Source organism: Cyprinodon tularosa, unplaced genomic scaffold, assembly GCF_016077235.1.
Source record: "Cyprinodon tularosa strain WSP-4 unplaced genomic scaffold, ASM1607723v1 ctg35, whole genome shotgun sequence".
NCBI classification, from domain to species: domain Eukaryota; kingdom Metazoa; phylum Chordata; class Actinopteri; order Cyprinodontiformes; family Cyprinodontidae; genus Cyprinodon; species Cyprinodon tularosa.
Genome location: NW_024039063.1, coordinates 919,915 through 935,426, shown reverse-complemented (window position 1 = coordinate 935,426; position 15,512 = coordinate 919,915). Strand labels below are relative to the sequence as shown.

General features: G+C 36.6%; 1 protein-coding gene across 1 annotated transcript; it reads left to right on the top strand.

The window, feature by feature from the left end:
* The first annotated feature begins 837 nt into the window (after nt 1-837).
* Nucleotides 838-15,340, top strand: LOC119789863. Its single transcript, XM_038295046.1, has 15 exons — nt 838-1,184; nt 3,103-3,279; nt 3,444-3,518; nt 4,254-4,372; nt 5,011-5,176; nt 5,258-5,383; nt 6,047-6,090; nt 6,175-6,238; nt 6,347-6,561; nt 7,095-7,275; nt 11,630-11,713; nt 12,081-12,226; nt 12,313-12,554; nt 12,636-12,745; nt 14,679-15,340. Exons 1-15 carry the CDS (start codon nt 1,053-1,055, stop codon nt 14,847-14,849), a joined length of 2,052 nt encoding a protein of 683 aa, XP_038150974.1. The 5' UTR covers nt 838-1,052; the 3' UTR covers nt 14,850-15,340.
* Nucleotides 15,341-15,512: the final 172 nt, after the last annotated feature.

The following is a 15,512-nucleotide window of genomic DNA, read 5'->3' as shown; positions in this document are numbered from 1 at the left end:
ATATTTGTACTCCGCTTTCCAATAATGTATTTGAATACAATGTACCAAGTAGATATTTATCTTCTAAATATTCCCTGTTTGGCTTTTTCTTTTTTTGTGGAGGTTACTTTCAATCTTTGACATGATTGTATTAAGCTTATCATGGCCTTAACAATTTTTCTGTATACAAAAAAAGAAGATAAAAAGTCTTTTTTGGTCCAGGTAATATAGAAATCCCAGGGAAGTAGTTTAGGTAAGTGATTGAAATGACTCATCTTTAGGTCTCCTCTGTCTGGAAGGGGGTTCATTATCTAGCAACCCCTACTTGTGTTGTTTTCGTCAAACTAATGTAATCTTGTCGGGTGTATTGATTCAGGGGTCTGAGTTGCTGAAGGGGCAGACAGACATGACATTCTGTTGCTGTTACGTGTGACTTTGAGTAAACAAATTATTTTAAAAACTAATAGTTGTAAAAACTTAATGACACACTTGAAGATCAAAGCATGAAAGTCATAATTTATTTGATTTAAAATGGAAAAAAATATTTTTTGAATAAAATATCAAAATAATAAAGATACAAAAAAAGGTTTTGATTGGTTATTCTTTGAAGCACAACTGTCGTGTCAAAGTAGGTATCTTGTGCATTATGTTCTATGTGTACTTGTTAAATACACTTTTCTTATCTTAAAGGTTAAATCAAATTATCTGAAAACGGAAATTGATTTTTCCTAATCAATGAAAAAGTTCTTAAGGTTTTTCAGTTCTGGAGATACCACTGAACCAATGAACAGCTTCAAGAAGTCAACAGAACCAATCAGAAACAGGAGTAAAGATCCAAGCCAACCAGACCTTTAAACTGTGATAGAGCTCAGCTTGAGTTGATGAGGACTCATCTGTTCAGGTGTTTGAAAGGGGGACAACTTTAGTTTTGTAAAATCAGGGAGGCCTCTTCTCTGGGGCTAAAACTTGAAGAGTAAATAGGAAACCTGCAAGGAATGAGCAGGTTAACTGCAGAGAAAGCCTCTGATGAGATAGACCTGTGAAGTGCTAGAAGTTGTTTTGATCGGAACAAGATGAGGCTGTGTGACAGAAGGCCTGCGTATCTGGTAATCACAGAGAACATTGAGATGAGGCTCTTCTCTTCAGAAGAAGTATGTGAGATGGTGACCACACAGGAAAAAAAGGAAGAAAACGCCTTTGAACAGGTATGCTCTTCAAGATGCTCAGTTAATATAAAGAAAACCTGATCTCAGTTATCATCCATGAGTTCTTATTTCCTATACCAAACTTTAGCAAGCAACATTTTAAAAGACTATTTGAAATAAAACACTGTTTCAAATATCAAATACAGAAAATACTTCTTACTTTCCGATAAATGTTTGCAATATGTTACTGGATCGTTGATCAAATGTTGCTGATTAAACAACACATGATCAGCTGATGAGCACAAAGCTTGTTTATCAGGTTAGGCTCAAATTTTTCAGCCGAAGACAGTCACATGGTTGGATCAATTTGCACGCATCACAAATTAGCAAGCATGATTTTCCTCATACTTTGTGACCATAGCTGTGAAGAAATATGTGCTGACATTTTTGTTCTTGAAATCAGTCTTGACATTTCATCATGACCGATTTCTGCCGCCACATTTATTCCTATTATCAAAATGATTGAAAATATCAGTTCTGGGAGAATAAGCTTCAGGTTGTTGTACATATATGACCATACTGGTTCTTTTTTTTTTTTTTTTTTTTTGAATTTCCTCTAAATAAATTTTTTTCATACTTAACTGTATGCTTTGCGTGATTGAAACCAAAGTGAAATCCTTAGTTTGTGCTCACAATCTTGGCCTATAAAGATGATTCTGATTCCATCAGTTTAAACAGACCATATCTTGGTAACATTGCAGCTTTTCCACATTCTTTGCATTTCCAGATGATTGATTAGAGCTCTGTGAGAAAAGTGTATAAATTAACTCTCTTTTAAACTTCTCTAAAGCGCTCTCTCTTACCTGTTTGCAGTGTTCCTTAGTCTCCAATCATAATAAAAGACTGGAACTTTTCTGTTTTTTGGAAAAAAAATTTTTTTTGTCTTTTCAATTAATTTGTTGCAATGGTTTAGGAATAGTGCAGAAATAATGCAGCCTCATCTTGTATACTGTATAAACAACCAAAACTTCCAAAAACCTAACTCTTAAAGTAAAATAAAAAATGTTTTATCAAAAGAAAAAAAAAGAGTAAGAACTGTAATTACTTTGTGTGTTGCACATTTTAAAATAAAAATGTTCTACATTGACCATATTGATAATAAAAAAAATCCCTAATAATTTAATTTTCCATCGTCTAATTTCTGTCCTATTTTACTCAAATATTTGAATCTATCTCTGTCCGCATAGACATTCTGAACTGAACTTCTTGAAATCTTAATGAATTTACAGCAATTTTAAAAAATGAAGTCAAATCTATGTCTGAGGAGACTCTTGGGGTTCAAAGTGCAGTGAATTAATCTGAACTTTATCTCTTGCACTTTACGATTGATCAGAGGCTACTGTTTCCTAAATCAAGTAAAATCTTTCCGTTGAAGTCAGGACAACCTTATACAATCTGAGCGAATGTCGGCCATCTATATATATTTTTTTTCTTCTCCCAGCTGGAATCTTGAAAGTCACGTGACTAGGACGTAAAACAATAGAAAGCGTATAGGCAGAAGAAATGTAACAGTACCACAAAAAAATGGCCATTAATGTACCTCCACTATGTTTTGCAGTGTGGACCAACGTAGTGGGGGTACATTTTCCCATGAGACTGGGTTGGCTAACATGCATGGTTACTACGCTGCATTTGGTAATTTTGAATAATCTTTTATGAATTCAGTAAGTGCACATAAAGACAAGGCATAATTTCTATAAAACCCAAACCATTTTCTCTCAATGGAGGTGATTCAGTAAAGATTGCTTAGGGAAAGTACAACACTTTGTTTTTTTTTTTTGTTTTTTTTTTTAATGTCCCATAAATTGGAGAGCAGTGCTAACCATGTAAAAGGATTCTGCTTTTAAAAATTATGAGCCTTAACATTTGTTTAATGCGGTTAAACGTCTTGTGACCCGTTTCCCCCTCTAAAACTCAGAGGTACAGGTACTTGGAGCATCCTTTGGCCCCATACCCAGAGGAGGATGAAAATCAGCTTGATGAGATAAAACCAAAGCAGCAGCAAAAAAATAAAACTAAACCCTCTGTCTGTGAAGAGACCCTCTGTTGCTCGCATATTTTTGATTTGGTAGAAGACGCAGACATTGAGATGGAGGTAAGTTATTGTTGCCCTTCATACTTTTAACAAATTCATTTAGAGAGGCTTCCAGGATCGATGCATAATAGGGATATTTTAAGATATGCAATCAAATGTTGTTCATGTTGGCAGTTGTTTAAATACTTTTTTTCAAAATCTCCTTCTCTTTCCTGTTCCTGCAGTCTTTTCCCCCCATCAGACTTTCCGATATCGAGCTGGTGGAGATGAAATCCAGTGATTCTGCCTCTGACACGCTGGTGGGTCTTTTCAGGTTTTGTTACATTCTTATGTACGAACTGCTACAAATAATTTTACCCACAGCACAGAAAGATTTTGATAAAGCAAACGATACAACTATTTTGTCATTGTTTTCACGGGATTATTAATTTTGACCCTCACTGTGTAAAAGTGCCACCACCTCAGATATGATGTGTGTTTTAAACTGGCTGCATCAGGCTTAGTCAATATTATTTTTCTTCTAAAAAATAGACCATAAGTTCAGCAGATAGTAAAGTTGGTGAGGTTCGGAAGGTTGGAAATGTGAATGTGGCAACCAGTCTGTGCGGACACTTCATAAAACCAATACAATCTACATTTTTCTACATCATAAAATCATAATTCATCACAAACATGTTTTTTTTTTACCCATTGTTTTTCCCTTATTGTGCAGTAAATCTTTATTTTCATTTTCTGTAAAGATATCCCTTTTTTAATCATGCACAAATGCTCAAAACATGTACATTAAATGCACTTCAGTGACTTTATAAATCTTTATTTTTGTCTTTCAGATCAAGTTTTGTAGCATTTAATCCATACCAATCTCTGTATACAATATAAAAATATTCTACATGAATATTGTTTTTCACTGCTGTTCATTTTCTATTCAAAGATTAAACTTTTTTTCTGGGATGATTTTATTATTATATATTTTTTTCACAGATTTGTAGTTTATGTATTGCAAAACTACAATTTGGTTCTGTGGTTTGTTTCAGTCGTCCCCAAACAAAACCCGTCATGTTAAATGGAAGAAACTGAATCCACAAAAGATCCGCCATGTGGTAAAAGATGTCATCTGTCTACCAAGAGAACACTACATGGCACAGTTGGAGGGGTAAGGCAACTGAGAGGCAGTTTAAAACCATTTCATTGAATCAGACTTTTGTCTGAACAATGTTTTAGACTTGAAGCCCGGATGGAATTTCTGGAATCATATTTTTCCTTGGCCTGCTTGTGAGATAAAATGTCTATAAGTGTGCTTTTTCTCTGCCTTAATAGGGGTGATTATTTAGAACCCTGAGTAGTTTCCTCCCTAGTTTAGATATGAAGGAAAAGTTTTCACTGTTCAAGGTTCTCACATCCTGTTACTGGTATGGATGGGAAACAGTTATCTGAAATGTTTATCTGAGCAAATTTATGTCCTTTGATTAACTAAAGTGTGTGTGTGTGTGTGGAGTCTCTTTATATGCAGGGGTGGGTTGCTGAACACCTCAGAATCACACTCAGAGCTGTATTCAGCTGTCTTGTGTTCTCCTCTGCAGAATAAAATAAAACCTTTTCTTCCTTGAATATCAACTCCCAGTGCTCATTTTTTACTCCACGATACTCATATTCCTCACTGGCACCAATTCAGTCTATTTATTACTTTTTCATGTCTGTGACATATCAACTTAAGTGTTACTTTCACAGAAAAACACTGGTACTGATATATTTATTCAACCTTTGATTGAGGAAGTTTTTATCTTTCCGTAGATTAATAACTCCACAAGAATCTGCTCTGGCAGACATGGGATTGACTGCTCGCATCACGGTGGACTCCACCTGGTCAGCTGATCAAATGGAGGGTCGCCTTGCTTTGCTTTTTCACCGGCATTTTGTAAGGAATACGGGACAAATGTTTTCCTTCACATATCTACAGGTTTGTGTTCATCCGCTCTGCACTGAGTCACAGATTAAAGATGTCCTCCCTTTCAAGCCTAAACCTTTCTGTACTTTCCAGAAGCTGCAGGGCTCCAGGATGCTCTTTGTCCCTGAAACCCCTGCAGAGGGCTGGACTGGAGAGCAAGTACTTAGGATCAGTGAACATGGTGCTTTGTATATATTTAGTCACCACAACTATAAACAGGTGAACTACAGCATCGGTTATGTTGGCAGAAGATTTTTGTCTTATATCATACATTCAGCCAGTATAAGAGAACATCTCAGTGAATCAGAATGAGGATACCATTAAAGCTTATTTCATTTTCTGGAGTAAAAAGTACCTTTTTAAAAATTGAAATCATCAGATGCCTTTTTAAAAAGCCAAAATACCTGAAATAAATGTATATTGGCCTAAATTAATGTTTGAATCCTAAATTTCATTTTTAAATTTACTCAAATTGGAAAATTATTGTAAGTTAAAAGTCAATCACCTAACCTAAACATTTTGGAAGCTTTGTAACCCATTAGTCAAGATGAAACCATAAGAGCAGCAACCTGTTTTGGGTGTACCACATCATTTTTTTTCCTAAATTTGCTTGGAAAATAAACAAAACTTTAAGAATTTAGTTTAATACATCAGTTATCAATGCAATCTTATCTTGGAAGGCATTCTAACCAATTTAAATAAAAAACATTTGGAACATTTGTAATTGACTGATATTTCTGTTTTATTGAAGGAACTGTTTTAGTAAGCTGATCTAACACTATTATTGTAAACTGGCTCTGTATGAATGCAATGAAGGGAAACATATTAAAATATTATTCTCTCATTAAATAGTTTAACTATATCATTTCTTTATGGCAACAGGCACAGTCTGGAAGTTCACAAAATAAATCAGCTGTGTTAAACAGGTAAGAAAGCATTTTATGTAAAGAGCAATTTCAAACCAACACATATACCAAGAGTCTAACACTGAGATTTTTTTCTGATGCCAGCAAAGGGAGTCAAAGTCCAATGGTAGGACAGAACCAGCCTCATGTCTGCAGGGCTCCGGAGAAGGTTACATTTTACATTTGTACTTAAATTTCATCAGCTGATTGAAGTAATAGCTATGATCATCCACCGACTTTCTGCCTTTCCAGTAAAGTCTTTGTGTTTTGTGTGCAGCTCACGCTCAACCTGGACACCATCCTGAGATTGTTCAGGCTAGAATCCATCAATGGAAAGACAGAAACTTACATCAAGGTATGCAGGGAGGATGTCCTTTCCACTGCTCTGAAGGAGGTGAGGAAACCAGGATTCTGCTTCAGGTCCAGACCTGTTATTACCTTCAGCCAAGAGGAGATGAAAACCTACGAGGAAGCTTCTACAGAGTTCTTCAGGTTTGGACTGATCTCATTATACAGAGAACCACCAGTTTTGACTGCTAACTAGTACATATATAGAACTGAAAAAAGTTTTTCAACCTTTAACATCTTTTGGATTAAACCTTTGATTTCTTGACTTCAGGCTTTTAGCAATTTAATTGTATTTATTTATAGGGTAGAATAATTAAACTTTATTATTATTTTTTTTATCAACTACCAAACCCTTTTAAAGGAAGCCACATCTAAATAATGTTAGTGTAGTTTGAAACGGAATCACTCAAAAGCAAGCTATTATCTTTGCCTTAGTTGGCATATGATGGTTTGGAAGTGTTTAAAAAACAAAACAATAAACAGTTATTGGAGGGCAATGTCAGTAATGGCTAGCTTTTACATAGAAAATCAAAACTGTACAAAGTCTAAACAAGCTGGTGTTTTCAAGTTAAATGGGTAAATTGCGACATTCTTGCCATCCAGCTGGTTACAAATTGGATGGAGTTCACTAAACTATCAAGTTGTTTGTCTGTATCTTCATTTTCCCTCTTATACAGGTTAACTCTCCTGGAGCTGCAGCGCAGCTGTGTGTTTGAGGGACGTCCGGAGCGTTTGTTTTTGACCTATGACCTCACAGCACTTGACGACAGGATGTATTATGAAGCGGGTGTTCTTATTGGCTGGTCATTGGCTCATGGAGGACCTGGGCCATCCTGTCTACATCCTGCACTCTACCAGGTAGGGATTATACAAACTGAAACTATACACAAAATTCAATGGATTATGGATATCCAGTTTAAACTTTTGTGGAAGTAGTTTTTTTTATGGACAAATTTTAAAACTGTTCAGACCAGTGGTTTTGAAAGGTCTCTCCAGGTCTCTGCTCTAGCACACCTGAATATAATGACTACATTCCCTCCTCAGCAGAAACAAATGGCTTTAGTGGCTGGTTAAGATCTGGTGTGTGGAGGGAGGAAAATGCTTAAAACAACAGTGGTTCTGAAGGACAGTTTTTAAACCCCTGGTTTGAAAGGCATCAACTTATTGTACTTTTATCAAAATTAAAAGTACATAAATTGCACTTATTAGTCAATTACCCATGTTTAAAACTGTGGATACTGTTGAACATTTAGCACTTTATTAAGAAATGTTTGCATAATGAATTTGAATTGCCCAGAGTGAATCTGCATACATATTTAAAATCCAATGTGTTGTTTTGAAAGTAATCTACCATACCATACAAAATCCCTCACTGCACAGTGCATTATGTTAGCAGTAAAGGAATACATGGACTGTTGTAACCAAATGGCTGCTGCAGAATACAAACTGGAGACCCCCAGGTCAAAATGGCCTCCCAATGTGGTGGAGAATTACAGAGCTGAGATCATGTGGGTCTTCCAGATACCATCCATCCATTTTATTCTGCTTATCTGGGGCCGGGTTGCAGGAGGCAGCAGTCTAGGCAAAAATGCCCAGACTTCCCGATATACACACACACACATCCTCCAGCTGCTTTAGGGGAACCCCGAGGTGACACTAAGACAGCTAGGACACATAGTCTCTCCAGCATGTCCTGGGTCTTTCATGAGTCCTCCTCCCAATGGGACCATGCCAGGAACACCTCCCAAGGGAGGTGACCAAGGAGCATTTGAAACAGATGCCACCTTCTCTGGCTCCTTTTGATGTGGAATGCCAACGACTCTACTCAGAGTTCCTCCCAGGTAACTTAGCTCCTCACTCGATCTTGAAGGGTGCTCCCAGCCACCCTGCGAAGGAAACAAATTTCGGCCGCCTGTATTCGCGAACATGTCCTTTCGGTCGTTACCCAGATCTCATGACCATAGGTGAGGGTGGGAACGTAGATTGATCAGTAAATCGAGAGCTTTGTCCCCCGACTTGGCTCCCTCTTCACCATGACAGTTCTATACAGTGACCTCATCACTGCCGATGCTGCACTGATCCGTCTATCAATCTCAAGTTTCCCCCGTCCCTCACTCGTGTACAAGACCCCAAGATATCTGAACTCCTCCAATTTAGACCAGGACTCTCCACCGACCTGAATAGGGGATTCCACCTTTCTCAGGTGGAGAACCATGGCCTCAGATTGGGAGGTGCTGATCCTCCTCTAGATACAGTCAAAAAGGTTGCGGCCAACCAACTGGACATTGTGATCACTGATAAGTAGTGGAGGACAGCCATACTGATCGCTGTGGTCATCCTTAATAATAGAAACATCATGAAAAAAGAACATGAGAAATCTGAGAAACACCAAGGGCAGAAGGGGCTCCAACAGATACCTGGACATCTCAGCCCAGAAGAGCAAAGTCCAAGGAACAGCTAACATATTGCAAAGACCCTTCAAGCTCCAGGCTTTTACTGTACAGGATAGCTATTCCCTGGTATAGATGGTGATAAATGCAGAGGTACTTGTTTACCAGAGGCATTAGTTTACCTGAAACTTTTTATGCATCTATGTTATACAAACCTTAGTTTTGCTGGCTATCATTTGACATTACCGTAGGTGAATCTCTGTTCAATTACTCTTTCTTTTTTTTTTTTTTTTTTTCTTTTTCTTTTTTTTTTCTCAAAGGTCCAGGATGTGTAGCACAAAAAACTGGATTCTAGAGCTGAAAGTGGAATTTGTCAGACTGAATTTTTAATGCAATAAAATGCATTTTAAAAGCAGACTGGTTAACATTCAAATTATCACAGTTTTAAGCCAGTTTTACATTATAAAATAAAGTCTGAATTTGGTGAATTTCACTTTACATTTAATTTAGAGTTTTGCACATATAGGTTCACCATGTTTTATTTAAAATCAGTTTTTGATACTTCACAATTTAAAGTTTATGTCCATATTTTTAGCCATTCCTCAGTGAATTTACATTTACATAGTAGATGCAACTTCCTTTTTGCTGTGTTTATCTCAAAGCAAAGGAATGCAGACTGTATCTGACCAGAAGTGCTTTAGCAGTGATTGTTTAGATAACGTACTGGTGCGATTTGGCTTATTGTCATGTTGCAAGATCCTGTTCAGCTTCGATCTTAATCTTTTACATACTGACAGACCGCTCAAGCACCCTCTTGATAAATGATAGAGTTCAACATGGATGTTATTACTGCAAGTGTACCAGGTCCGACTCCAGCAAAGCATTTCCACCTTCAGTTCTATGCTTCACACTTGGTGTATTTCTGCCATTTGTTAAAGCCAGAAAGGTCATATTTTCTAGTGTCTCAAGGAATCATTTTTGTTAGTTTATTTAACTAAAAAGTCTGGTTTCAGAAGTCCTGTTTCATTCTTTTTATTTATTATCTGAGGCCTTTCAACATACTCTTGTTTCTACAGCCTTGTTTCTAAAGGTTTCAGTGGGTCTTACCATCATTGTTCACAATTACTTTAGTAGATCTGCTGATGAAGGTTCTCAGTCATCCAGGTCAAAATCATTCCGTAAAAATTCAAAAAATATCCACTGGACTTGGTTTTCAAGATTTGAAGACGTTTCGCCACCTCTCCAGGAAGCTTTCTCAATTCAAATACAATACAATTTGAATTGAGAAAGCTTCCTGGAGAGGTGGAGAAACGTCTTCAAATCTTGAAAACCAAGTCCAGTGGATATTTTTTGAATTTTTACGGAATGACTTTAGTAGATCAGGACAAACCAAGACTATTTATCTAGATCCATAATCATAGAGATTCGTATAGAGCTCCTAACCTAAAAAAAAGAAAAAATCCTGCCAAGTAGTCAGAGTTTAGGAGTGAATTAAAATGTCACAGCATCAAAAATATTTGAATACAAATTATTTCCATCTTCATTATTTTGATTTTCTTATGATGTTTACTCCCAAACTAGTCATTTAATTTTTACATCTATTAAATATTAACACATTCTCACCTGTTAACATTTTTCTGTGTTAGCCTGCTTGTATGAAGGGGTTTTAATTTATCAAAAGAACGAATATAAATAAAATTGAACTGGACAGAGAAGTGACTCTCTGCTGTCATAACTGTGGGAGGAGGGCGGTATATGGCAACATGGTTCCAATATGTAAATCAGAGCCATTTTTTCTGAGCAGGTGCATCCATGTCTTTACATACCAGTCTGGACAATTAGAAGTGTTGCGCAATTAAACAAGCCAGAAAGGAGATAGATAGATAGATAGATAGATAGATATATATATATATATATATATATATATATATATATATATATATATATATCTATATTAGTGCTGCAAGCAGCAGTTGTTTTCCAAATCAATTAATCTGTTAATTATTTTTTTAATGAATCAATTAATGAAGGTTCCTTAGTTTTTTTTGTTTGTTATGAAAATAAACCAGGTGACTGGTTTAACTCAAACTTTTTCTCTTGGTAGGGCATATTAATAGACAAATTTTTATCTTAAATGCAAGATGTAAAAAATTTTTTTTTTTTTTTTTTTTTTTTTTACAATTTTTATATAATTACTGCTCTAAGTGGGTTGCTCCGTCAGCTAAAGGCATACTTTAGAGTCTCAATACTCCAGTTAAAGATTAATTGATTGCTAAATTAGTTGACGATTATTTCAATAATCAATTAATCTGTTTGTTTCAGTCCTAAAAAATATTTGTTTTTATCTTGGGCTTTCAATGGGGCAATATTCCTTCTAAATGCTGGGTGAATGTTTTAATGTCCACCAGATTTAAAGCACTTCAGTCATTCTTCTCATTTTATGTGGGAATTATTGTGGGTTTTTTTAAATGTATTTTTCACCAGAATGTATGATTGTATTACATTTTGCATGAAAAATAAAAGGTCGGTATTGCATTTCTAGTTAAAAAATGTAATTCACACATTCGCACATTGTACTAAACATCCTGGTGTTTAATATAATGTGCTACTATGCCAAAGTATCTATGTGATGCAAGTGTACCATTTTGCTGAAAATGCTTTAGAAAAGAATAACATGCATCATAAAATATGGAATATTTTCAGAAAGATTTGATATTGATGACACCACTTTTCAATCTAAAGCCTCATCGTAGAGCATTACATGTAGCAGTACAGAGTTAATAAAACATTGCTGTCATTGTTCTCTTATGTTCATTCCACAGCTGATGTGTTGCCAAAGTCCATGTTTGGAGGACTTTAACTGGAAGGACATTGTTGATCCTGAAGCACAACTCCGACTCCAAGAGGTGGAACACAGAACTCTGACTGAAACCCATTAATCTGTCCTGTACTGTGATTGGATTAATTTTATGCACATTGTGTCATTTTGCTATATTTTATAGATTTTTTTTTTTAAACTGAAAATATAAATTCAATTCTCAGTTTGCAAATCTCATAAATTACAGTTTAATACTCGTTTTTTCTTTTTTGCATTTTGACATTTAATGCAGTGAAATGCTAATTGGATACTTCACGCTATAACTGCTATGTTTTTGTTTGTGTGTCTGGTATGCAGCCTTTTTGTCTCCATCTTGAAAGACTGATCAGACCTGCTTTTCTGCCTTAAACTAACTATATCTGAATTGTTCTTACTCCTCAATGCTCCTCCGGCAGCTGCACAGTTGCAGCGATGTGAAGCAACTCTCCCCTGGTCTGTGTGACTGGGTAACAAACTGTGGAATCCAAGGAATCCATTGGGCTTGTTCTAATGAAATACCAGCCATCTATGCCCGATTGGTAAAACACTACATCTACCACAGGTGGGGCATCCCCAGTTAACATCAACAGAGAAATGTTATGTTTGTTTCTGCTGTTAGTCATGCTTTGACTATCCCCTGAATTTCAGGGTGGCCAGTATGATCTCCCAGTTTATCGAAGGGTTGAACAGCTGCGGGGAATTGTGGGATCTGGTAAAGTCACACTGGGAGACGTTTCTGCCAGTAATGACGAGTAAAGAACAAAAAGCTCTGAGCTTGGAGGAGTTCAAGCAGCTCTTCACATTTTGCTTCAGTGATCCAGACTCTGATCTGAGAGCAGCTGAGGAGGCCACTGCAGCTCACTGGGAAACAGTCCTCACCATGGTCAGCGGTATGTGCAGAAAAAAAAGAACAAATCGGGTTCAGTTGTGATCAAATTTAAATGAACATGTTTCCTCCTCTATTGAGTCAGATGGCGAGGCATATTTTTCCTTTGAAGACCTCCTTCTCTTCATCACCGGAGCTGACCACTTGCCCCCTCTCGGTTTCCCCAAACTGATCTCCCTGTGTTTTTATTCACAGGTTGGTACTGAATGATCCACTTTAATTACTAGGAGTAAATAAACCTCAGTGTGCACCTGAAGATATTACTGTTCAAATTACAAGCAATCATTTTGTACACAATGCACTGTTTTTGTTCTCCTATTTTACAGGTGCTGGTCATAAAATTTGAATATCATGAAAAAGTAGATTGATTTCAGTAATTCCATTTAAAAAGTGAAACTTGTATATTATATTCATACATTACATACAAACTCATATATTTCAGATGTTTATTTTTTTTAATTTTGATGATTACAAATGACAACAAATGAAAATCTCAAATTCATCATATCAGAAAATTAGAATATTACTGAAGACCAATAAAAACAAAGGATTTATAGAAATGTTGGCCAACTGAAAAGTATGAACATGAAAAGTATGAGCATGTACAGCACTCAGTATTTAGTTGGGCCTCCTTTGGCCTGTATTACTGCAGCAATGCGGCGTGGCATGGAGTCGATCAGTCTGTGGCACTGCTCAGGTGTTATGATAGCCCAGGTTGCTCTAATAGTGGCTTTTAGCTCTTCTGAATTGTTGGGTCTGGTGTATTGCATCTTCTTCTTCACAATACCCCATAGATTTTCTATGGGGTTAAGGTCAGGAGAGTTTGCTGGCCAATTAAGAACAGGGATATCATGGTCCTTCAACCAGGTACTGGTAGCTTTGGCACTGTGTGCAGGTGCCAAGTCCTGTTGGAAAATGAAATCTGCATCTCCAAAAAGTTGGTCAGCTGCAGGAAGCATGAAGTGCTCTAAAACTTCCTGGTATGTGGCTGCGTTGACCCTGGACCTCAGAAAACACAATGGACCAACACCAGCAGATGACATGGCACCCCAAACCATCACTGACTGTGGAAACTTTACACTGGACTTCAAGCAACGTGGATGAAGTGCCTCTCTTCTTTTCCTCCAGACTCTGGGACCTTGATTTCCAAAGGAAATGCAAAATTTACTTTCTTCAGAGAACATGACTTTGGACCACTCACCAGCAGTCCAGTCCTGTTTCTCTTTAGCCCAGGCAAGACGCTTCTGACGCTGTCTGTGGTTCAAGAGTGGCTTGACACAAGGAATGCGACAGCAGAAACCCATGTCTTTCATACGTCTGTGTGTGGTGGTTCTTGAAGCACTCACTCCAGCTGCAGTCCACTCTTTGTGAATCTCCCCCACATTTTTGAATGGGTTTTGTTTCACAATCCTCTCCAGGGTGCGGTTATCTCTCTTGCTTGTACACTTTTTTCGACCACATCTTTTCCTTCCCTTCGCCTCTCTATTAATGTGCTTGGACACTGAGCTCTGTGAACAGCCAGCCTCTTTAGCGATGACCTTTTGTGTCTTGCCCTCCTTGTGCAAGGTGTCGATGGTCGTCTTTTGGACAACTGTCAAGTCAGCAGTCTTCCCCATGATTGTGTAGCCTATAGAACTAGACTGAAAGACCATTTAAAGGCTTTTGCAGGTGGTTTGAGTTAATTAGCTGATTAGAGTGTGGCACCAGGGGCCATCAATTTTGAACCTTTTCACAATATTCTAATTTTCTGATATGATGAATTTGAGATTTTCATTTGTTGTCATTTGTAATCATCAAAATTAAACAAAATAAACATCTGAAATATATGAGTTTGTATGTAATGTATGAATATAATATACAAGTTTCACTTTTTAAATGGAATTACTGAAATCAATCTACTTTTTCATGATATTCTAATTTTATGACCAGCACCTGTACACCCTATCCACATTTTTTTCTTGTGCTGCATTAATTTTTTTTACATGTAATTTACTTCTTGAGTCCCCATAGGCCAAATACACATTGTTTTTTGCTATGGTTCTTGCAGCCTAAGCTTATAGGAATAGCTCCATGACAGTTTTCCTTTATGCAAATGCATTTTTTTAAATCTTATTTTATTTTTCCAAAGGATGCAGGTTCATCAGCCATGAATCTCCCCCATGCTTCGGAGGAATCTTTAGAACTATTTCTGCCAAGGGGAGTTCCAGAGGCCTTAGACTTGTTGGTCCTGTTAAACAGAGCCTTGCGCAGAGCTCTGGAATTAAGACTTATCCATGAAGGTGAAACTAGATTCTCTTAAAAAACTGTGCAATGATTGTAAAAAGAACCAAACCAACATTTTATGGCATATATGTTGTTCGCAGAAAGCATCTGCTAAACCTTGTATGAAAATTTTATTGCTTTAACACCTATTTCTGCAAAGTATTTTGTGTTTTGTGATCATTTCTTTTAAAAAGTCTTTAAATGTCTGTTAAATATGGGATGTTTGATTTTTATTGACAAACTGACAAAGTTCCCCACTGTTTTGTCTTGTTTTCTTTTTGGATTGTTTGTCTTGAATTCTAATCCATTTTCATGAAAATTCAAGTCATGCATCTCCAAAGTACGCAAACGGTGACGTGGGATTTGTATACAAAAGCAGTTTAAATGTAATACAAATTTGAAGATGTCATCAGTTTTATTTAAGTTTAATTTCCTTTTGTTTTTACAATCCTTCAATGTGTTTTTAATTGTATTCTTGTTACCATGTGAGTGTTTTAAAAAAAGTCATTAAAGTACATTTAAAGTCCGTATGGCAGTCTGTATGAATATTTTATTTTACACAAATTAAATTCACAGGACTTTGAAACGTTGGCAATGTATTGAAACAAGATGCATGTTGATGGGCAATGATTTTATTGTATTGTATTTTTCAGAGACTACCATGGTTTAAATTATATTTTGGAGTATGGATTCCACATAA